General features: G+C 37.9%; 1 protein-coding gene across 1 annotated transcript; it reads left to right on the top strand.

Annotated features, from left to right (window-relative positions):
• Positions 1–2,954: 2,954 nt before the first annotated feature.
• On the top strand, positions 2,955–24,421 carry SEPSECS (Sep (O-phosphoserine) tRNA:Sec (selenocysteine) tRNA synthase). Its single transcript, XM_014891503.2, has 11 exons — positions 2,955–3,191; positions 4,578–4,732; positions 6,970–7,088; positions 7,177–7,335; positions 7,880–8,033; positions 11,482–11,584; positions 13,728–13,857; positions 13,984–14,075; positions 21,055–21,148; positions 21,765–21,855; positions 23,021–24,421. The coding sequence occupies exons 1-11, from the start codon at positions 3,078–3,080 to the stop codon at positions 23,268–23,270; spliced, it is 1,461 nt and encodes a 486-aa protein (XP_014746989.1). The 5' UTR covers positions 2,955–3,077; the 3' UTR covers positions 23,271–24,421.
• The last annotated feature ends 401 nt before the right edge of the window (positions 24,422–24,822 follow it).

The following is a 24,822-nucleotide window of genomic DNA, read 5'->3' as shown; positions in this document are numbered from 1 at the left end:
CTCCACCGCCCCGCGCGTGCGCGCGGCCCCGCGCCCGCCCCGCCACCTGCCTTAAAGGGGCCGCGGCTGAACAGCGGGGGCGGCCGCAGCAGCCGCAAAGGCTCCTCCGGCCAGAGACCCCTCGGAGACCGACGGTCACCAAAACATCCCTGGAACTCGCCTTAGCTCTACACCTGGAGCAGGCTTGCCTCCTGGCCACCACTTGCCATAGCCTGCTGCTCTCCCCCCCAGACTTTGCAAAACATTGTTCTATCACGGTAACTTCCAAAACGAAGCCTAAAAACGGTGTAAAAGAAAACAGTATGAATACATTGCCATTAATTCCATGTTTCCCCACTATCCATGTGTTATTAACTGCAAGAAAGAGAATACAAGTATAACTCCAACTGCAAGTATAACTCATACTGCACCAGATTTCAGCCTGGATGCGTTCTCCCAATCCTATCTATAGAAGAAGGGATTTCCTCAAGTTTTGGTGAAATATGGGAGAAAGATACGTGCATCAAATATTTGCATAGAACTGGGATTAAGGGTTATGCTGGGACCAAATCAGTTCTCAGCTAAAAACAGTAATTGAGTATATTTATTATTCATTATTCTCATAGTTAAGAGCATGGTATAAGAATTTAACATGTACATAATCCGGATTACAGACAACAAAAATCACTTTTCTTGGTTATTGACAAAATATAGCCTTACTAAAATGCTGGACTTGTGTTTGCTTTGTCTAGAGTTGCCTGTCAGCAAGTGGACTTCGGAATTAAACCTAGTGTCATTTAGTTATGTAATTACTAATACCTGTAATATTTGATAAAATCTGTTCACGCTTGCATTTCTGTTCCTTTCTATTAAAAGTGAGTTCAGTCAACTGTGACTCCATTTGAATAGCCATTTGATGCCTAGTAAACACATAAATGGAGGTTACAGCAACTGGGTGTAATTTTCTGTACAGAAAATTATACAGACATTTCTGTGTGAAGCAAATTAAACGATCAGACTAAAAGGGAGAAGTATGACATTTTTCCCAGCAGATTGTTAAGTAATACTGCACCTCCATTTAGCTAAAAGTGAGTTGTGGCTGTTTCAATAATATTCCATTGAACAGTCAATTCATAAGCATCTAAAAAGATTGAGAGTTCATTCTTTCGAAAAAAAATAAACAAGAAATAACTCATTAGTTATTTATAGAAAGGCCTGGGTTGGAAGGGACCTTAAAAATCATCTATTTCCAATTCCCCTGCTGTGGACAAAGATACCTTCCAGGTATCTACTAAACCAGGTTGGTCAGACCTCCATTGAACCTGGCCTTATACACTTGCAGAGACAGGGCATTCACAACTTCTGTGGGCACTGTGTCCCAGTGTCTCACCAGCCTCACAGCAAAAAATAGTAAAAAATCTATTTTTTTCTGGTTTATGCCTTAATCTACACATATTACTGTATTTCTAAATGCAGTTAACTAGTAGTTTTCATCTTCTGCTTCAATAAGAATTCTGTAACTTCCTCACAGGTCTTGAGCTAACAAAGCCTTTACATTGCCTTACTTTTCAGCAGTGCAGAGTTCAAACACCACAAGAGCTCATAATTAAAAAAAAATACACACTACCATCATAGTAATTAACAAACCATTAATTTTAATTCCAAATGGCTAATGCTCTTCAATTAGCCACCTGGATTAAAATTACTAAGGATTACATCACGTAAATAAGCTGGGCCATTTTCCTCATTGCTAAAGCTTTTATCCCTATCCTTCCAACCAACACAGCAGACTTTGTCATCTGCTTATACGTATTTGAGCACTATGCCAAAACACTGGAGAGGAAGAAACAGGAGGCAAAAAGGGGAATACACACACAATCGTGCGCTTATCGCTTTAGGCGAGCGCCCTCTTGTGACACAGACCAGGAGGAGCGGCTGCTCCGCGTTCATAAAGCGGCAGCACCACAACATCCAGCGGCGCAGGTGACCGCGAAGGGGAACAGTTTAACACGTAGAGCTCTCTTCTGCTCAAAGGGCTAAGAAACTGTGTTAATTATAGTATGAGCCAACAGTTCAAACAGGTGTGATTACTCTGTCAAGACGCCCAAAAGATCCTAATCAGGCTAACTAAACTTACAGAAGCGGGACGGTAGCTACGTACACTTCACACGCCAATAAGCCGTCTGAGCGTAAAACTGTAAAACAGAAGAATTAGATAAGATTTCATTAACAGATTCAGTTGACCAGGTACAGGCTGGTTATAATTAAACACTGGAATAATCACACGGCGTACTTAACGCGCCTTTTCAATTTGTTCACATTCCGTACTAGTTACTTCAAGGATCCAAATGGGAACTTGCCAGTCCCGGCAGCAAGGGACACCGACTGTGGCCGGGTGCCCGCGCTACAGGGAAGCCTCCACCTGCTGAGGCTTTACTGGCAGCTCCTAGTAAAGGTGCAAAGCCTGGCCCAGACCTCCTGCTGCTGTAACTGTTTTCTCCCAAGTTGTGTTAAAAAAAAAAATTTAAAAAATCTCGCTGTGGGTAACATATCTTTGCCCCTGTGATGCAATTTTGGGCTAAGTCTCCGGCCCTAGCAGGCTGCTGCTATTCCCTTGCTATTGTGGGAATCGTCCCACAAGCACCTGTGTCCACAAACACGTCCCGAGGAGCAAAGAACGCCCTCGCCCCGGCTGGAACAGCGGCTGTTCTCAACAGCCTAATACTAAGCTCTGCGGGGCAGTGAAAACCAGCCCACCAACAGGCCTTCCCAGCCCAGCAGTCTGGATTCTGGCGAGCGGCCTCTCACAGCGGGACACCACCGGCAACAGACCCCAAACCCGGCCCCGTTCCCCTGCGGCCCCGCACCTGCCCCGGGGGCTGCCCGGCCCGGCCCCGCCCAGCGGCCGGGCGGGGGCGGTTCCGCGGAGCTCGGCCCGCTGCGCGGACCTGCCGGCGGGGCGGGGCCCCGGAGCTCCGCGGCACGGCGTGCGCCGCACCGCCCCCGCCCGCCCCTTCCCGGCGGGAAGTGCCCGGCTCGCTCAGGCCCGCGCGGAGCGGAGGTGGAGCGGCGCCGGCGGCGCTGGGAGCGCTGCGGCCATGAACGCGGAGAACCAGGGCTGCAGCGAGCGGCTGGTGACGGCGGCCTATGTGCGCCAGGGGGCGCAGGGCCGCCGCGCGCACGAGCTGCGCCTGCGGGCGCTGCTGGAGCAGGTAACAGGGCCGCCGCCTCCCGCCCCTGCTCACCGGGGGCCGAGCGGCGCACAGCCCCGAGCAGCCCGCTCTCCGCGCACCGCCGCCCTCTCTGGGGCAGAACTGCTCCCCCTGCCCTCCGCGCACCGGGGGCCGAGCGGGTAGAACGGCCCCCAGCCGCCCGCCGGCCCTCCGAGCAGCCGGCTTCGGTGGGGAAACCTCCCTCGGGCCGGGCCGGGCCGCGGCCCCGCGCAGCCCCGAGAGCGCGCAGGCCGGCCGGCGCTCACGGACTCTGCCCTCTGGCGCGGCGCCACCGCCGTGTCCGGCCGGCGGCTCGGGACAGCCGCTGCCGTCATGGCAGGGACCTGGCGGAGCCCCAAGAGAAAGGAGTTTGGGAGGAAAAGAAAATTACTGCTCTGGGTTGCGCGTTTGCAGAGAAAGGCCCACCCAACAGTTAAATAAATGTTTAAAACCAGTAAAATATTAGCACATTATTGCAGGAGGTAAAAAGTGGTACTTGTAAGGTGCCACAACAATGTATTTCGTTGCCTCCAGCACATAAAAATCATTGTTCATTGACAGTGATTAGCAAATATTTCAGTTCTTGAGCATCCTCAGTCATGTCATCTACTGTTTCCAACTTAACTCTGATACCACACTTCAGAAAGTAACTACATTTACTGAATTGGCCATATTCAAACTAGATTTACTGTTTTGTTACTGGGCCTTGTGAAAAAGCCTCTGGACCTATAAAAAATCGTTATGCTTTTATGGGTCCCTGTCCTTTGAGAATCTTGTCTGCAATTTACAAGGGTGGGTGCAGGTATTAATTCCATAAAGAGCACAAGGAAGTGCATGTTTCTGGCTGCAGTTTTGGCATATTTTGGAAACGGTTTCCTTCCCCATTAGATAATGATGAAAAAGGAGAATGTGTAGATTGGAAGATGTATTACTTTAAAAGTGTATTTCCCTTCTGCTCATGTTTTTGGTTCTGTAATATCTGAATATCTTCCCTTTTGTGCAGTTTTCGCTGTTGAGCTCTTGTAGTTATACATCATGTCTAGAGAATACATCAAATAATCTCTAGTCTTTTAGGGAGTAATTAATATGTATGCCCTGCAGTGGTTTTGTGTGTACCATAAAGAACACTTGAAGGTAAAAAATATCCTGATTGTTTTAATGTTGGGATGTGCTAATGTAATCATATTTAATACATGGAAAAATAGTTATTTAACTTTTCTCTGAATACATGTAGAATAATGTTCATAACATTAGATCATATAAAAGAGAGTAATGAAAATATCAGCTGTTGCTTAGCATGAGAAAGAAGGGTAACAATAATCAAATAAGTTGCATAAAGTTTTGTTCATTTTTCATTTCCAAGTTTTGTATTTTATTATCATTAAGGGGAAATGTCCTGAAGATGGATGGGATGAAAGCACCATTGAATTGTTTCTTCATGAACTTGCTATAATGGATAGCAATAACTTCCTGGGCAACTGTGGTGTTGGTGAGAGGGAAGGAAGAGTGGTGTCAGGACTCGTTGCCCGAAGGCATTACAGGTACAAATTATTGACTATTTGAATTATTCAGGTTTATTAATGCTTCCCAATGGCACGTTTTATTGTGGTTTTGTTTAGCTAAGGCCTTGATAGCGTTTGAGAAAAATAATACAATGCAATAATTCAATTGATACAGCTTTCTATATTAAATTTTCATTAATAACTCATTAGAAAGTCTTGAACGAGGCAAAAATGTTTTGTCAGGATTATGTCCTGTATGCTGAATTTGTAGAAGCTGCAGTTTTGAGTTGTCCTCTACAAGGGAAGCAGAGAGCTTAATGTTTTAAAATAATCTATGCCTTACCTGCCTTTTAAACAAGGTTCAGGTTTTCATCTGTATATTATTTAAAACTACTGTACATTGTAGTTACACGATATTGAACATTGACAGTGAATAGCTGTTTGTATTTTACTGTATTTGTTAATAGCTTTAGAATGTGATTAGCTGATAGGCAAATGAAACCCCAGTTCATCTGTAATAGAATTTATATGAAGTAAGGAGATCTCTAAAGACTAAAAGAGCTTTTATTAGCTTGTATCCCTTCTGACACTTACTTAATGGGTATGTTGGATGCTATAATTTTAGAGCTCTGCATTAATTTTATTATGAATGTACTTTTTCATATGTGTGAGTTGAGTTTTATGCTGAGCACCTTGCTGTGATGTTTTATCCAACAGGAGTGAAACAAGGTGAAAGTTCCAGGATGTTTTTCCTTGAAATATAAACACAAAAACATATTAGAGGCCAGAAATTTAGTAAGCTTTACCATATGGTGGTTGAGTTACTTAGGCTTGATGGCTTTCATAAGCCCTGAAATACCATGAAAAATTCATGGTGAAGTCCAGTAATGCATCAGTTTGGCTTTTTTAGTTTTGTGTACAGCTCTCTAGATTAGGATATGCATGGTAGAGGAGGGGAGGATATCTGAGGAAGTTCTGCTTTTGGACAGTGCTGGAGAAAGTGTGCCTGGCTTCTGGCCAGAGGGAGCCTGAACTGGTATTCACTGCTGTTGTTCCAATGCAGCCCTGTCACCTGGCATCTCACTTCTCCTGTGAGTGTCAGCAATAGCAAGGTGTCCTTCCCTCCACTTCTTTCTGCAATAAGTTTTACAGGTGACTTTGGGAGTGATGCAGGTTGCAGGAGATGGTTTTCAAGCTGTCTCTCCTTTTAGTTTAATAAAGGGTCAGTCTTAGGCAGCATTACTTCTTAGGAAGCAGTACATAGGTGCACAAAATAAAAAGTACTGATATGAGACAGCTATTCAGAACACAGCAGGAATGAGGGAAGAAAATATTCTAGGTGGAGTGAGGATTATATGTAAGTTTCAACTAATTATCAAGTGTCTGTTGATTTCAACGTAGAACTTGAAACAGGAAAATAAATTCAAGCTGTAAAACCACGGTCCAAGAAGTTCTGAATGTCATATGCTCATTGGACTGCGTTTTATTTTGTTGCCAAGACAAAAACAGAATTAAAGCCATAAGTAGGTGTATACTGTTACTAGCTTACTTGAGCAGCTGCTGCATTTCGGTCATGGGTAAAGTTAGTTCTGTAAGCTTGTATTTTATAAATTACTTCAGGATCCTCCACTCCTGAACTAAACAATGTTCAATATTTATAAATGCAGTTTATAACCAAAATTTATAAACAGAATGCAGAGAGACATCGTATTCCATGATAGATAACATTGCATAGCAAAGTGATAGATGAAGATGTATAAGATGGGCAAAGTGATACACATATATGTGTATATATAGATATGTATGGTTTTGTGTATATTTCCTTGCCTTATGGAGAGGAGGCATTTGTCAAGGGAGTATCTATAATATCACTGTGTCTGTGCTACACTACACTATAGACAACTCATTTTTTTTTTCCTTGGTTGTGTGTCTGAACATGTCAGCATTTATAATGCTATTTCAACAAACATCAAGAAGTGCTGAGGTGCACTTAAAAGGAAACCTGCCAGATGCTAAAGGTATTGCTGCTATGGGTCTTCTCAAAGTTTTTACTTGCATGCAGGAACATTGTTAATCTATTTTTAAAAAACCCCCCAAAATTTCATACAAATACGTGTAGTTTGTTAAAATTGAATTGATTGTGGCAGATATTGATGTTGCATTGGGTGCAAAGTTTTCCACAATTGTTTATCAAATTAAATTCTCTTCAGTCAGCAACAATTATGGCTTTGCAATGTGAAAAAACTTGATGTGTGTTTTCAACTTCTTTTGTTTAGATTGATCCATGGAATTGGAAGGTCAGGTGATATTTCTGCAGTACAGCCTAAAGCTGCAGGTTCGAGCCTTTTGAACAAGCTTACTAATTCAGTAGTTCTGGACGTTATAAAACTGGCTGGTAGGTGTAAATTTGAAAAATCTCACTTGTTTGTGAAGTTACATCATGGATTCTTCATATTAATTTCTGATTTGCTTTTTATGTGCAGGTGTCCGGACAGTGGCCAGTTGCTTTGTGGTTCCTATGGCAACAGGCATGAGTCTAACTCTTTGTTTTTTAACATTGAGGCACAAGAGACCAAAGGCAAAGTACATTATCTGGCCACGTATAGACCAGAAATCTTGCTTTAAATCAATGATAACTGCAGGTAAGGTAACTGATTGATGACACAGTGTGTGTTCTTCCAACAGATACAAAACTTCCATCTCTCAGAGTGATCAATTCATATCCTTGTAGTAAGATGCCAAAAAAGGCCTAATGCATGGTAGTTCTGCTATATTTGTGCACTCCTGATTTCTAACATGTAATTAAAACATGCATGCTGTCTTCCTAATGCCTTGCAAAATGCAGGTGTGTGCAGTAGTACAGAGGTGTATAAAGGGGTCAAATGAGAACACAATACTAAGGAAGCTACAGTTCTCCCTCAGAGTAAGATGCCTAATTTGCTGTCCTTAGAATTAGGTAAAACCAAAGCTCATGATTCAAATCTCTCTCTCAAATTCATGCAAAAACTTGTGTCCTAGGAATTGTGATCAGAAGGTGACAATCTGTTTGATTTGCAGAGTCTTTTCTGTTAGAATCTATTAAAACAATAGTAGCATGAAGTGTTTTTCAAATGTATACAGCAACTCAACCCCACAATTAGCCAGAGACTTGTTGAGTTACATTCAGTTCTCACTTTTTTTGGTCAGGTTTTGAACCTGTGGTGATAGAAAATGTATTAGAAGGTGATGAGCTACGGACAGACCTCGAAGCAGTGGAGGCCAAAATCAAGGCTCTTGGTGCTGAAAATATTCTTTGTGTGCATTCTACAACATCTTGCTTTGCTCCAAGGGTACCTGATAGGTAAACAGCCTTTGTAAGAAGTGTCTTATTTGTTACTGTTAAAACAAATAAACATCCTCCCCACCCCACAATAACAACAACAAAACCCAACCAACTAACACCTCCATGTTTTGACCATCTGTCTTCCTAGAATTGCTTCTGCCAAAAGTTAGTAAAGGTTCTTTAATCCCCTTCCAGAAAAGTATATTTTAAAAAGTGAGAGTTACACAGAAGGTTTTTCTTCTATTATACAAGTGAGGTTAATGTTGCTCTCTTGCAGTGAAATTAATGTAATTTTGCTAGTGGTTTTCCTAAAATTTCGTGGAAGTAGTAAAAGTAGACTCTCATGGAAACATAATCCAGGAAATGTAGCTCCATAGCTAATGCCATGTTTTAATGTTACTGTTGTCTTTTCTACTCTTCTCCTTCACAAGCATAGGAAAGAAATGTTACTGACTCTGAAACGTGGCAAGTGAAAATATATTTCACTCTCCTCTCCTGCCTTAAACCCCCCCCCCAGTATTCATCATAGGTTACCCTAGTTGCTAAAGGGAAAGATGGGAGTTAAAACCATATAATTCTGTCAGAATACTATGAACGTTGCTTGAAGCTGACTTGCAGATTTATTGGCTAACTTAAATCACAGCTATCAAAACTGAATGGTCTGTTTTATAGCCTGGGTAAATGAATCTTCTCCTTATCTGCTTCCTCTTTTTGACATGCTGCAATTGTTTTGTCCTCTACAACTAAGAGATGAATTATTAGGTAGTGGCACTATGTTATGATATACCACAGATATAGGAAGATTTGAACGTACTTTCTGTTTAAAAGAAACTGTCAGCTATTGAAGGCCATAACCTTCATCTTCCTATAGGAAGGAAAACCCTGACAGCATTTCTAGAGGGTGCAATTTTAAATGTCTGTCTTCAAATATCTGCATTTTTAAGGTTTTATTTAATTGTAGTGGTCGTATTTTAAAATTTTAAGTAGTTTTATGGCTGCTGTACCTATGGCTTTCCTTTGAAGTACTCTTTAACTCAGTGGGAGTAATTCTCTAGGTGTATAAACCCTCTTTCTCTGTATTCTACCTGCTTGTGACTTGAGGTGTTTCTAAAACTACTGTATTTAAGAGAACCAAGGGAAAGTGGAAAGGGAAAGTGTCCTTTTCAGTTGGTGGATGGATTTAGCAGAATTCTGTATCTTTTTACTTTCAGTAGTAGAAAAAAAAGAGCAAAGCTTTCTTTTCATAAACTTCAACAAACAGGAGAGAAAGGAAGAATAAACTGGGAAATATTTCTCTATTTGTCACTAGTAAGAACTTCAGTAGCCAACTTATGTTAATGCTTTTTTTTATGATATGATTAGTAGCACTTTCACTGCTGCATACTAGGCCTTGGAAGCAGGTGCAGGTACATACAGGTGCTGTGCATTGTTTGCTTCCCTTGAATACTAACTCATTCTCTTCAAACTGTAGCATTCTCATTCTGTATTGCAGAATTCTAATTGTTAAATAGAATATTTTTAGGAAAAAAAGACTTTTCTGTTTTCAATACTTGTAGAAGATGGGTTGTTGCTCCTTTAATTTTCAGAAGGTGAGAAAGGTGAACATAGATAGCAGTACACCCTCTGTGTTTCTAGTTTGGTGAAATTATCTGCCTGTGCTTGAAAGGAAGCCCATAAGAAGGGAACTGTGTTCCCTTTGAGTCTCTCTAGAAGATGAGGAGTGTATCTGATTAAGAACCAGCACATCAGAAGGCAAAAGCTTTGCCCTGCATATTGTCATGTTTCCTCAAGTATTCTGTTAGTGTGGGGAAGCCACATGAGGAGCAGCTGAGGTCCCTTGGTCTGTTCACTCTGGAGGAGACTGAGGGAAAACATCACTGCAGTTACAACTTATCATGAGGGGAAGAGGAGGGGCACTGATCCATCGCTTTGTGGTGACAAGACAGGACCCAAGGGAATGGGCTGAAGCTGAGCTAAGGGAGGTTTAAGTTGGATATTAGGCAAAGGTTCCTCACTCAGAGGGTGATTGGGCACTGGCACAGGCTCCCCAGGGCAGTGGTCACAGCACCAAGCCTGAGAGAGCTCAAGCAGTGTTTGGACAATGCTCTCAGGCACAGGGTGTGATTCTTGTGCTGTGCAGAGTCAGGAGTTGGCCTTGATGATCCTTGTGGGTTCCTTCCAACTCACAATATGTTGTGATTCTGTGTTGATAAATGTGAAAAATTGGAAATGAAGCTCCTAACAAATATTTTGACTGCAGAAGATCAATATGTACATTATATTACTGGTGTTTCCTAATCTTAAAGTACTTTTGATGGTGTTTTTAAGGATAATATGGTGATGATGATTTCCTAAGGATTTATGCTTGGAAAATTTAATATGACACTTGCAGCAGAATTCAGCAGAATTTTGCATTGCAGATCAGCACTAGACAATGTAGTAGAAGTAGAATGCAAAGAAATGTCACCTCTTGGAAAATGTTTTCATACTCTGTCACATTTTATATGTATGTCAGTAAATTATAGTGAGAGGCTGTACAGAAGGAGATAAAGTAAAAATGCATTGGAAGTAGTTTCCTGTTTTTTTTTTTTTTTAAGGTAATATTACCTTTATCGTCACTTTAAATTATTTTATATTGCCTAATTTTTTCAAATACATTCTATTTCTAAAATAGACTCAAAAGTTTGGGGAAGGTAACGAGTAATTTTTTTTTTAATAAAGCATGATTGGGGTGCTTCAGAAAAGGGTACTGCATATATGTATGTTTAAAATGCTGAAGGATCTTAAAATTATCAGTGTGCTCACATAAATCTTAATTTGACTGATTAATCAATCCAGATTGAGCTCACTGTGATTTCAGGGGTTCTAAAGCCAAGTGGAAAGTAAACAGCTGAACAAATTTTCAATTAGTTGATGTCCATATTCAGACATTTTAGGGCCCTTCATTCCTTTAAAGAATTTTTTTTCTCTTTATCAGTTTATCTGAAATATGCAAGTGAGATTCCAGCCAAAGGAATTAAATACTAGTCCTTTCAAATAAATAGAAGCATGTAAAAACCTCTTGTTATAGGATGCTTTTGATTCCCAAGACACTCTTGAAACTACCACAGACTGTTTTCACATTGAATATTAGAGAAAAGAAATAAAAGTGACTTGCTAAATGTAAAGCAACAACAACAAAAAAGCTTGTATCTAAAGCAGATAGCTGATGTCCAGAGAAAACTTTAAGTGAAGCAAGAAAAAAAATCTCAGACTAGATCAAAAATTTGCAATATATGTAAAAGCCAATAGAATTTTCATCTTAGCTTTTATAGCTTAAGGTAACAAATACTGCCTTGAAGTACTAATCAAAAAAGTTACTTTTCTCTTTCTGACTTTGTTGTAAACCTTTGTCTTTTAATGGTCTGACTTGTAAGATGAGCTGCAGTAATCAATGCTTCTCTAAATTACAATCTTATGCTCACAGGCTGGAGGAGCTGGCTGTGATTTGTGCTAATTATGACATTCCACATATTGTCAACAATGCATATGGAGTTCAGTCTTCAAAATGTATGCATCTCATCCAGCAGGTAGGAGCTGTGTATTTCCAGTAATGTTTTTTAGCAAGTATAGGTAAATCTGTGATTGTGGACAACCTAGCAAATTTTATCAGATGCTTCATAGCTTTGAGAGTAATCCCATGAATGTCTGATATTTGAACAATTTTCTGGGAAAGCACAACAGACAGGAATATAATTTAAGCATAATAGTTATTCCTACTATGTGCAACCCTAAATTTATTTAGCTTTTGTGTATGTTCATGTGTCTTTATAATGGAAAAGTATCCTTATTAAGCTTTTTAAAAATATTTCCTAAAGTTGTTGACTAGAAGTGACATAATGGATTATACTTGCATAGAAATTAAGCCTTCAACAGAATGATTTACAGATTTTTAATTGAAGGTACAGGATTCTACAGGAACACTTGATAGAATTGTCACTGTTAAAATATTGTTGGCACAGAGAATGGCTGAGGAAACTGCTTTAAGTTCAATGATATGTTCAAAAAAATTAATTTATGTTGCTGTTTAGTTTGAAGAGGATGTTGTTTAACATCTGAGATCAGTCATGAAACAATTCTTGCATTTTTCCTCATTGTATTGTATATGCATTGTTCTTCAATATTCTCTTTTCTGTTACCTATTCAAAAGGATAGGAGGTTATATTTTAATAAGATCCAGAGGATCCTGAACTATTAGTAATTTAAAATACACTGGTCATCTTTTTTTCTGATTGCTAAGACGTTACGAACAGAACACAGACCAGCTTAATGTATAATTGTGAAAGAACATCATCTTGGCATTTTTAAATCTTGAAAGACTGAGGGAATTTATGAAGCAGAAAATGTTATATGCTTTATTTGTAATGTACTTAGTACATGTTTACTGTATTTAACTTGCTCAAGTTTAGTGAGAAGCTAACATGAATGAGGCTGTGGAAGTGCTGGGTTTTGCTGTGTGAAATGTTCCAGTGAAAAGCATTTCAGACTATAATGCTGCAGATATAATTTTACCATGTTTGTTTCTGTGTTTTTTCTAGACTCAATAAGTTGTTTGTTCCTTGTTTATGCAAATATATACATTTGAGCTCTGATTTGTTTTACTTTTTTACAAAATTTATTATTTGTGCTAGAAAATTTTCTGTTTATGAGAAAGTAGTTATTAATGAATACTTAGGAACATGCTGAGCACAGTGTGAATACAACTTGCAAGAGTACCACAGGAAAAAGCTTTTGAGACCATTTCATGTTGTGCTTTTCCTCTGGTGGTCTCCTGTCAATTGAATCAAATGGTAGCTGCTGGCATTCATGTTCCCAACAAAAAACTAACAAACTTGGAGTGTTCTTCCTATCTCCTGCACATTGAGCTATCGAAACATAGAACTAATAAATGAGGTTTAGTTGGCTCTGCTTTTTTTCCGTCTGCTTGCCATAGGTATTAACGTTGTTTCTACTTCTTATACTTAGTATGTAGTCTTAAAAATATATGTATTGGCATATATTTTGATATGTATGGAATTTAACCTACTTTTCAGGTTCTCTTATACTGCATTCTTTTTAATTGTACAGTTCACAGTTATGTGCTACTCAAATTGAAGGTGTACTGCAGAATCCACATTTTTCCCTTTGGAAACAGGAGTGGTTAGGTATAAGGATGTGGGGGATAACTGCTATAAGAAGTTACTTGAGTCTTGGATTTGAAAGCAGCCTTCAAAGGAGTGCTGTAATAAGCCTGGTTTTTTAATGCAGTTCTATATATGTATTGAAAAAAGCTTTGCTAATGAAGCATTAACTTGTAGTGTTTTATTGTGAGAGTTGTAAAAAGTGTTGGGGATTGAACAGTTTTAACTGTATAATTTCCATTAAATTTTGAAGAGTTTCTTTTTGGTTGTTGCTGAAAAGGAGCTACACGTAGACTTGCAGGAACTAAAATCAATATTTTAAATTACAGCAAAATGGGAATGTAAGGTACTGTGTTAGGCAGACAATGGTACTCATAGTAAGCAGTGCTAGAAGAGGTAATACCGTGATTTTGTGTTTTGATCACAAATGCAGTATCAGAGTTCCAGGAATTATATTTATTTTAGCTGCACTTTTATATAATTATGATGCTATCACGTTTCCCTTTTTTCTAATGTATGCTGTGGATTTTATTTTTTGTCCTCTTTGATAAAGGGTGCTCGAGTTGGCAGAATAGATGCTTTTGTTCAGAGCCTGGACAAAAATTTTATGGTTCCAGTAGGTGGTGCTATCATTGCTGGCTTCAACGAGTCCTTCATTCAGGAGATCAGCAAAATGTATCCAGGTAACTAGTTCATGGGCTGATTTCAGCCATATAGAATAACTGTAGAAAACTTGATTATCAGCTTTCTTTCACATAAAATGTATTTTTGCAACTTTAATCTGTTTATTGGGGTTTTGTTTTTTTCAGGAAGAGCATCTGCGTCTCCTTCTTTAGATGTCCTCATTACACTTCTGTCTCTGGGAACCAGTGGCTACAAAAAGTTACTGAAAGAGAGAAAGGTAAGCTTCTTGGCAAGCAGTATTTTCTTGAAGTTAGCTGTTAACAAAGTCTTGTTGCAAAACTTTGTGTAGTAAATCCAGTTTCTGTCTAGAAAGCCATTGAACTTATTCTGAGCTCAGAGCTCTGAATCTGGAAAGTCAATATGATATAATTACTTCTTGTCTAAATGGTGTAAGCATGATTTCCATGTTGTTGTTTGTTCAGACTGGGAGGCTAAATGGAGGGCCTGTACAGTATTGTTACAGCTTGTACAGTATTCATATTTGTTGTTCCTAAATGTGACTAATATAGTAGAATTTTGTCCACAAAAACTTAAATGGAGAAGTACTATATTGTTTTATCATGGTCACACTGTTTCCAGGACAGGAGATTGGAGACTCAGAGTAACGCAGGGTCTGTGCTCCTCCTTTTTGTCCCTATTGTGCTTTTGTGCTATGATAGTGCTTAATTAATGTTTGTGTGCAACATTCTCTGGAGAATCACAACTTTGTTTGGGTTATAAATACTGTGCATTGCCACAAAAAGAGAAAAGCATTGTCATTTTAGTTACTTATCTAGACACATAGCTGAGTTTCTTGTCAGCTTTTCATATACTATGGGTTTTAAGTTGGGTATAATTGCACTTGGCACAAAAATCCAGTGGATGTCAGGTTAAAATCTGTGTATCTTGAGTTCTCCTTAATTCTGGAATTAATACATGCCTGATTTTTCTCTCTTTATATAGTAATATATAAAGATGATTCTTTTTATAAAGGCTTTATATAAGGAAATGTTGTGAATTAAGTACTATTAAATTAATAATTTTAAGCTATATATTATCTGTTTCATTATTTTATTTGAAAACTATGTTCCAGTTGTTTCTTGCTGACAGCTTGCTGCTGTCTCTGTAGCAGCGCAGAAGTTCTGGATGCAGCGACTTATTTCTAGCTGCTTATAGAGGCATCCATAAATTCTGTATTGGAACTGAGATCCCACAGGAGTAGCTAGATTATAGAAAACTAAACCAACTTAGCACCCTTACAATGACTAAGAAGTGATCTGTGCAACTGAAATGAAAACAGCTTGTGAAACACTGAAAGCAGTTACCACTTTTGGCTCTACTGCAACGTTTTATTCTGGACTGTTGTATGTATTGCCATTTATGTTTTGTGTCTTCATTAAAAGCAGATTGTACTTTTTCCCCTTTACTCTTATGTCCAAAAGAATCTCAAGTGAATTTATTGTTTTCTACAAAGCTGATTTTGTTGTTACGTTTCTACCAGTAGCAGATGTATAAAGAGCATGAGAAATACTTGTCCGAGTTATAAATAATAATTATTTCATAAACGTCTTAATGAATAGCTGTATACTTTGAGTCATCCAATTTTCTTAGAAGTAGAATACTAAAGTGAATACAGTATTATTTTTTTACAACTTCAGGTCTTTTTATTTCTAATGTGAGTATACTCTATAAACACAGCCTTATATATGGCATAAATATGTTTCTTTTATTGGATTTGCTATAGAAATAGAAACATTTTTGCTTAAATCTGTTTGTTCCTGAATTGTAAAAATGCAATAGTGATAGTTTATTGCCTGTGCTCTGAGAAAGCAGAGCTATTAAGCTTCCAGCAGGAACTATTTATAGTTTGACATTGAGTACTCCTTTCTATATTGGTGCAGCTGCACCTACTCACACAAAAAAAAGTCAGCTATAAAAAACTTCAGATGTTTTTCTTTTCTTTCTCTTTTTACCTGATCCTTATTCGTGTGGGTATTACTTCAGGTTATTTGAACTTAGGCCAGAAAGACCAGAATATTACTGAGAAAAGATCAGTCTCACACAAGCAAGGTATAAAATAATCTGCCCAGTTTTTCTCTTACACTGATTAGCTGTTTAATACAGGAAGGGAAGAGATTATACGAGGGAGAGGAGCATGTACGTGGAGTGGGATTTTTATTTTTTTTTTGACAAGCTGGGAATTGTAGAGTGTGCAACTGTCCAAGTGTATGAGATTATATGTGGTGACATGACAAAGTAGTGACTTTCCAGAATTCCTTTTTATATGTTTATGTGATGGTTAGAACACTGGTTTTCTGATCTCAGTAGGCGATTCTAGGTTATTTTACAATGCAAGTAACAGCTGGTCCATAGTCAAATTCGTTAATATTTTTGCTTTTAAAGAACTTTATGTAAAGGTTATGTTTTTATAGCGACTTTTGATGCCTCAATACAGGTTATGTTATGTCCTGTATTTTACATTTCTAGGTCAAAAAAGTTGCTATTATCACATATGTATGTGGGTTTCTAAAGCAGGCCATGTGAAGTAAATATAGTTGTTGCACTGTGTAATGCCATAAACATCAGGCTCAGTTGTCTTCTCAAATTTCATGGAGAGCAAGAGCCCTACATTCAGGGTTTACATTCAGAACCCTACAGGCCAGGTTTAATACCTGCTGTTATCCAATACGGTCCTTCTAATCCACTTAACTAATTATTATACTGGTTATTATAATTATTATTGAAGAGGTAATGGTTTTATTTTGTTTACAGCATTTATGGATTTCCTCATTGGACTTAACAATCAAGATAATTCTTATTTTCTTAAATGCATTTGTGTGTTACTGTGGGATGTGATAGAGCTTTTTATATTGGTATCCATCTGTGTGCTTACTTTCTGAGAGTAAAAGTGGAGTTATTTTTATGTCCCTATGGAGTATGTATCTAAAATATTTAAAATCATACAGAGTGGGAGGAAATTGATTGGGTTTTACAATTCGGTATAATACTGGCTTTATGTTTCATGAGTTATCATTGATGTACTAGTTCTGATTGGAATAAATTATTTGTACAGTTCAGTGTGAATTTGTATTGCTGCTCTACTTATGATGGAAGGAGAGCCATTTAATGAGGAATATTAAATATGTAAAAAAATCAGCTATTCTCAAAGCAAGATAGACATTTGTTACTCCTTTTTTTTTCTAGTCAGCTTGTTACACTGTAGCATGTCAAATATGAGAATATTTCAAGATTTTCCTCATGCAAAGTATGTGTAGCCATAATGAAACTTCAGAGTAGCTGGAGGCAAATTAGTTTAAATGCACTGTTTTAATGGTGTTGTATGGTTAAACAAGTGCCAAGCATGAGTGGAAATTTCAGAGAGGCCTCCATACTTTGAGCCTATGTTGGAAAAATGTGGGTCACAGAGCCTGAACTCAAGGTCTCACAAGTGCTGAAGAGAGAATGCGTTGATTGCTGTTAAGAAAAGATTGCTGTTAAGAAAGACCCTTTTAAAAAGTGAAGGTTAGTGTTACCAAATCAGATTAACAATGTTTACTTGGCACTTTCTCTTAGATTACACTTATGTTAGATACAGATGCTATAACAATTTAAAGGTTCTGCAATTAGTTTCGTATTTTTAAAACTTTCTGGTATAAATTTATAACTAGATTCCTGCAATGCAAGAGAATCTGCCTAGGGGGGTGTATATGCAGGTGTCACACACATAAGTAGTTTGTCATGTGTTTGGCTGCATTTCAAGGAGCTGAGCCTCCCTCTGGGCCCCCCATGCTCAGCCCTGCAGCTCCTGTGCTGGGTGGCGTGGTGCCCCGAGTGGTGTGGTCAGATCACAGCTCAGGAGCAGCTGGTCCTGAGGCACGAAGCAGGAGAAGCTGTGATGGTTGTATTATAAAACAGCTGCTGCTGCAAAGTAAGATGGGACCAGATCAGTCTCGGGCAAGCATCGGAGAGCTGGCAGTCTGTATCTAGGGTGGAGAGGCTGTAAAATGACTCTTGTGCAGTGTCCTGTTCTGTACCATATGCAGCTCTGTGGCCACTCCCTGGGGACAGCTCGTCTTTTCAGATGAGAGTGACACAGTGGGGAAGGCCGAGTGTTACAGGCTCAGAATGTAAGCAAGCTGAGTGGTTAGAGCCAGCTGGGATAATTTGAGCCCTGCACAAAAACTTTCCTGGCCTCCACCACTTGCCTCTTTGTCAGTTGGTATGGGACTGGTGGCTTATTCAGAACTCCATCTTTTGCTCTGAAGTTACTGGCTTTTTCCTTACTTGTTTCTCTCATTCTCATTTGCAAAAACAGTGCCTATCATAATGGAGCAAGAAATGAAGAGTCACCCATACTAGTATAGGTTCTATTAAAAATAGTTTTATAGTGTAAATATAGTATGATTGTTACATTTTTTTAAAATACTTTTGTATATGTATGTGAAAGTAGACTGTTTCATTCAAACAATTGAGTTATTTGGCCTATTTGATGTAGACATTGTTTGTTGACTTGTTCTTTGTTTTTTAAGGTGTTTTGTTGGCTTAGATGCTCGAAACACCAGAAGTGAAAGACATTTCCACATAGTTTAGCATTCATTTGTCTAGCCTAATGAAGTTTTGTGATAAATTTCTAAGATAAAAGAGTGATTTAAATAATGAAACTTAACTGACATTTAGTACTTGTGTTGTTCAGTGTCCCTTTAGCATAATAGTTGGCTTCATTGGAGAAAACTTGAGTGCTTGCTACACAAAATCTATTATGTAAGAGCTCAATTATATATAATTGCTTAAGGTGCTTATAAATTTTCCATATAAGAGAAATATTTTATATTGGAGGTTGGTTATAGATTTGACCTCACAAAAATATTGCTTTAATCCCTTTTTTTGAAAGGCAGTTAATCTATTTTGCAACAAACTTCTGAAACTATAATATGTCTAGAGGGCTTACAGTGGAAAGATGCAAAATACAGTTATTCATAAAAACAAGAAACTTTGAATTTGTGTTCCTGTAGCTTTAGTCAAACTAATGAAGATACATATTTGGATTTTTTTGCTATCTTTCCATTCTCCTTTGTTTTAAATAATTCCTGTATATGTAAAGGCTCATCTAGTAACCTAATCTCATTTAATATATTTCTGAAGTGAGTAACTTTTTATACCATCAGCAATACTTCCAGTATTCCTTTCAGCAGTCCTCTCAGTAATACTATAAGAGATTTATCAAAGAATTTCCTAGATACAACACAAAAATTACTAGGAAATTGGTCTTGTTGCAGTATATTTTTCTCAGTATTTCACCAATAATATCTCCAGAGTAGGCACAATTTATGTGTATTTCTACAATATTTTGGTTCCGTTTTAGAAGTAAATAGCCAGCAGAGGGAGCAAAAATTAATTTATGATTTGTATTCCAAAATAAATACTAATAAAAGAGCTAGTACATTAGTGATGCTTATTATGGAAAGTAACAAATTAATAATACGCTTATATAAATTGAGGGGCCAGAGGAAAGGCAGAAGTGTCTGAACATTTGAAACATAAATATTTTTCAGCTTCTGTAAGTGAACCATAAATAAACTCTGAACTGAAACCATAAAATCATGATTTATGAGAAATAAGAATGATTTTTCACAGATTTCAAGTTCTGATAATTAACCATAGCTACCTCCCAATTTTTTTGGCTTTTTTTCAAGTAATTCAGAAGCTTTATGTTTTTGTGGATAGTCGTATCAATAGCCTAATTCATTTAGACAGTAACAGGGTTCTTTTTTCTCTCCATCTGAATTTGTTCTGTGGTATTAGGAAGTACAGGTGGGGAGCTGTGTTCATTTAGTCGCTCATGAAGGGAGGTGAGGTTTCCTGCAGTGGTTCAAGAAAAGCAGCTGTAACATTCTTCTAACTTAGGTACCACAAAGCTCATTTGGTTTCATAAGACCTTGGGGAGGTTCTGTACAAAGGCATAATTTTGATCACAAGCTGTAATTTATATCTGTCAGAATCCACAGGTCAAAGCAGGATACTGGTCTACAAACAGAAGAGGTAATTCTATTTAAAGAATGAAAAATCACTTGTCAGGTCCAGAAATTGATGAGTATGCTTAAACAGGCAGTCGCACTGAAGCAGATAAGCAGGACAATTTTTATGGCCTGAAAGAGGAGAAACCTGGTGTTTAATATTTTTTAAGAAGGCTACCCAGTGTCTGTATGGTTTTGCTAGTTTTTATGAGAGACTTAGCATTAAAAAGAAGAAAAACTAAAGCTTACAATAAGTAGAATGATATTTATTCTCACTCTGTCCATAAGTGTTTTGAGGTGATATCTGAAGAGGAATATGTTAAACTAAGGAAGAGCATGAGCAATTATCATAGATTACTACTAGGGAAGAGGAAGGATATAAAATACAGATGAAGTAAGAGAAACAGCCTTTTATGTGCAGTGTGACTTTTATCTGAACCACAGTATTTATGAATCTCAATCTTATGACACTTTCACAGTAAAGGTGCAATCCAGTTAAGTGATAGCAGAAATTCAGATATTTTCATTCTTACAGTCAGTTTCGACAGGAGAGGGGTCCTAGGAAAAGGACAGACTGCTCAACAGAGCTGAGCATTCAGGACAGTGTATATTGTGTGAAACAAAATACAGTCAAATGTGCACCTATAGCTTCTCTAAGAGACTGGTATTTTATTCTCATGCAGAAAAAGAAGTCTGCACCGGGGAAATGTGTGATACATTGTAATAAAATATACTGCTTTTATTCTGGAATGTATTAAAGGAGAGAAGACAAAGTAAGGAGCAATTTGCCAAAATGTGACCATCTGTGATGGTAACAGATCATTCTCAGTGGCTTATGGGGCTAGGGCATGGAAGGCTCTTGAAAAGTAGGGCGGGGTAAGAGCTGCTGGGCAATGGGAATCTCTTCAATTTTTTTGCCTCCCTAGGTTTAGGGCCACAGAGAGAACGAATGACATCCCAAGCACATATATTAGACTAGATAGAGACTTCGGTATCAGCTTAAGAGATAATAACAGTGTTCAGGATATGGAGCTGTTCCTTTATAGAATTATTTCAGAGAATTGTCTGATCCACTTAGTTGGTACACATGAAAGGAGAATCAGCTGAGCATCTGTAGGATGTAATGGAGACAACAGTTTTGTGAAATAGGTGCTATTTTCTCTGTTTGATAGCTAATAACAAAAATATTGCATTTTTTTTCAGGAGATGTTTTCGTATCTTTCAAGTGAGCTGAAGAAGCTGGCAGATAACCACAATGAGAGACTGTTAGACACACCACATAATCCCATTTCCTTAGGTAATTGTTGAGGTTTTAACTTTAAAAAAAATCTAATATACTGTGGATTCATAGTGCACTTCCACATACCATTCCTATTTATTAAACATCACTGCACTCTACTAAATTGAATAATAATTCAATAAAGTTACCAATAAGGTAATCTACTATAAAAGTAGTGTAGTAACGTGGACCCATTATTTTGCTCCTGTCCAACATATTCATTTGACAGAAATGATTTTGAGACAGGCCGAAGATGTTAGCATGTAGTAATACTTTATAAAAAGTAGATTTAAAAGTAAACTAGGGTATAATTACTCATCATCTTAGTGTTGTAAAGGAAATTATGGAATTCCTACCCAAGGTATTTGTTCTAAACAAAAATTCTGCTGAACAGCAAAATAATACTGCCCACCTATGCAGAATCTGCATACAGTCTAACCAAGGAAGAAATCTATGACAGCTTGTGGAAAAATTAAAAATTATTATATGTAGTGTTCCTTTTTTTTTTTCTTTGTATGTGAACACAAATAATTGCCTAGATTCTTGCTGTTGGAAAGCAACTTGTCATTTGTGATGGTTCTTTGTAAAAAATGCAGCTTTGTAGCAGTTTTAACCTGACTTTATATTACTTTAGCCATGTCACTGAAGAATCTAGATGAAACTCATGATGCTGCTGTTACCCAGCTTGGATCTATGCTTTTCACAAGACAAGTTTCTGGAGCAAGGTAAAGATGAACTAAACTAAAAAGATGAACTAAAAAAAAATGGGGGAGGAGGGGGATTGTATTAGCATATATTGTACGAAATCCTGTGAGGTGTTTTCTCCCCATTGTGTCATGATTACAGAAGGAGTTTAACAATAACAAGTTAGAGAGTAATCATCCTTCTTCATCACTGTTATGGAGAAGTAAGGTCTCCCTGCCTGAGTTAGCAGTGAAGCTTTCTATGTCTGCTTTGGTAGCCTAAGTAGGTAATCTATGCTCATTTAATTTAGTGCCATTATTCCCTAGTATCCCTTGATTTCATTTAGTTTCCAGATGTTGTCTGATCTTACAGTTTAGATGTAACTTGCAGTGGAAGATCTTTGTTTTGTTTATTGCAGCACAAATATGGCTATGGTGGATGTCAAGGGAGTAAGCTTTTAATATCCTACATAGCTTTCTGTCAAATGGAAAAAAATTCTGCTTTCTGGAACTGTGTTTTAAAAAAATTTTAAAATTAAAAATCTATAGCTTGAGCCAGTTTGAGCTGAAATTTTTCTTAGAAATACTGTTACAATGAAATGCAAGCCAAATAATTTTTAATTATTTTGGTTTAAACCTTTTAGAAAAAGAGAATGGTTTAAAATTTGTTCTTTGTTTTGGCAGCATTCCTTAATCTGAATATTACTGCTGCCATGCTAACTTCTGCCATAGACTTAATGTTGTTTTTCTGTAGCAGAGCTGAATGTTTCCACATCAGAAGGAATGCTTCATTAGCTTGGATTATTCCACTTCCTGCACAGATGAATGACAGTAAATCTATATGTACTGTGGTTATATATGCTCTTTTTAATTTGCCTGTCCTAACCTTGGCTAGTCCAGTAATTTTAACCATCTTTGGCTGAAATTGTTCAAGAGTTTAAATTTTTGAAGTTAAAACTCTCCAATTCTTTGCCTGATGTGAAGGTTTCAGGTTTTCCCTTTTGTTATGTAAATAATTATTTTGTAGTATATACTGTTTGACCTGGCATTTCAACAGTTGTTAAGTTATGCTGGTTCTGAGCATCAGTGGAAGGAAGAGTAACTCCCTACTTCAGTAGGAATTTGTGTAATTGTGTTCAACCTAGGGTACCACGTAAAATGTCAAGGCATCTTTTAACTAATTCATGATTTTGTTTGTTTGTTTCAGAGTTGTTCCCTGTGGGTCTGTACAAACTGTGAATAACTACACTTTTAAAGGCTTTATGTCACATGCAAATGATTATCCTTGTGCTTACCTCAATGCTGCCTCAGCAATTGGAATTAAAAAGCAAGATGTTGATGTATTCCTAAAAAGACTTGACAAGTGTTTGAAGACTTTTAGAAAAGAAGCAAAGCAAGAAAAAAGTATAAATGATATAAGTGATGCTAACACAGCCACAGAACAACTTGAAGACTAGAAGATACAGATTTAGTAACACAGGAAGATAAGGTTTTGTCAGAAGTATGTCAGCTTTGTATTGGGTTAAGACTGCAGTGCAGAAATTTGTTCTTGATCTTATATTCTTGTTACTGAAAACAATAATAAAAATTTGGGTGGAATTCAGCTTTAAGAAAGTAGGTTATACTTTCTCCAAGAACAAAGGACCGGACACAAGTTTTTTGCAATATATGAAAGGCACTTAATATGTGCCAAAGTACAGCTTTATGTTCACGAAGACCTAGAGTTTGTCTCTTAATCTGTGTATGGTTATTTGGACCAATGTTTACTAAATCACAGTATGTTTATTCACATGTTTTGTTTATCAGTATTGTCTGGGTTGGTGACTGAATTCCCTCCTAGGTATAGACCATCCAAGCAACACATTTGTCTGCTCTCAAAATACTTTGTTTTTCATCAGCGAATGTGTCACTTGTAATATCTTTTCAAAGATTTATGCAAATGTTGGGATAGTACTTACTAAATACAGTGTTCAAACTGCATGAGGAAATGTCAGAGTTGGAATAGTAATGTTTTTCAAGTGTTCTCATCTGTCATGAACTACCTAGAACCGGACAGCCTCCAGTGGCAAAGAGGAACCTAGAGTACCTCATATCCTGTCAGTACTCAGCTCTTAAAAACATTTGCATAGTTCAGCAGCCCAAAGGAGCTTTAATATTGAAGTTCAGGGGTTGTGAAGAGGTACAGTCATTGGGGGTTTTGGCTTTGTTTTTTTATTTTTGTTCTTCTCATTTTGATAGGGTAATCAGGTCATAAACTCACTGAAAAGAAGGAATGTCATGTAGGACTGACTAATGCATCGGTTTTAAGAGCCAGTAGGACCTAAAAGTACTTTGGCATTTTTAGTCTGTTGTTGAAATTTATATACTTCCTTTTTTGTAGTGTCTCTTGCCATTGGCACTGTTGCTTCTGTGGATCTGTGCAGTTGCTGATTTGAATTCATTAAGTAAACAATAGTCTCAGAGTCTCTTCCTCAAACAAAGGTTCCATATCACAGGAGTGACAGTGCTGCAGGTTGCAAAATGTGTAGTTATTCTTAAATGTGGTTACTACATTGTACATAGATTCTATGTAATTTACTGTTCAAAGTAAGCATAATGTTCAAAGACATTTTCTTTGTCTGTCTATAATGTGGTGGTGTTAAGGAAACCACAATTAATGAGTTCTAAATGTCAGGAAATGTTTATCACTTTTTTGAGTGGGATATGAGACACGTATCTTTCAAAGTCCTCTGTAAATCACGTAATGAGAGTAGTGGTGCTTTTGAGAGTCTCTGTCCAGCATATTCAAATGAACTCCTGCAAGAGGTGATGCTAGTATGTGGGTTAATAATGTGCTAATCATCGTGAGGGTGCTGTCCCTTAATGAGGTACATTGTCTCTTCAGCTTAAGTTGAACTGTTGCTTCCACACTGTTCCTGCTGGAGTTACATGTTAGATTGATTCAAGCTTGTGCAGTTACAGCTCCCCAGACTGCAGTCACCATTGTTGTTTGCTGTACAAACACATCCT

The sequence above is a fragment of the Sturnus vulgaris genome, chromosome 4 (assembly GCF_052056855.1).
Source record: "Sturnus vulgaris isolate bStuVul1 chromosome 4, bStuVul1.hap1, whole genome shotgun sequence".
In the NCBI taxonomy this organism is placed as follows: domain Eukaryota; kingdom Metazoa; phylum Chordata; class Aves; order Passeriformes; family Sturnidae; genus Sturnus; species Sturnus vulgaris.
Note: the sequence above shows the minus strand (reverse complement) of the source record. Positions and strands in the feature narration are given on the sequence as shown.

Coding starts and splice junctions, on each gene's coding strand:
- SEPSECS (XM_014891503.2), top strand. CDS start 3,078: ATGAACGCGGAGAACCAGGGCTGCAGCGAGCGGCTGGTGACGGCGGCC. Junction 7,336..7,879: donor TAAATCAATGATAACTGCAG/GTAAGGTAACTG, acceptor TTTTTTGGTCAG/GTTTTGAACCTGTGGTGATA. Junction 21,856..23,020: donor AGACAAGTTTCTGGAGCAAG/GTAAAGATGAAC, acceptor TGTTTGTTTCAG/AGTTGTTCCCTGTGGGTCTG.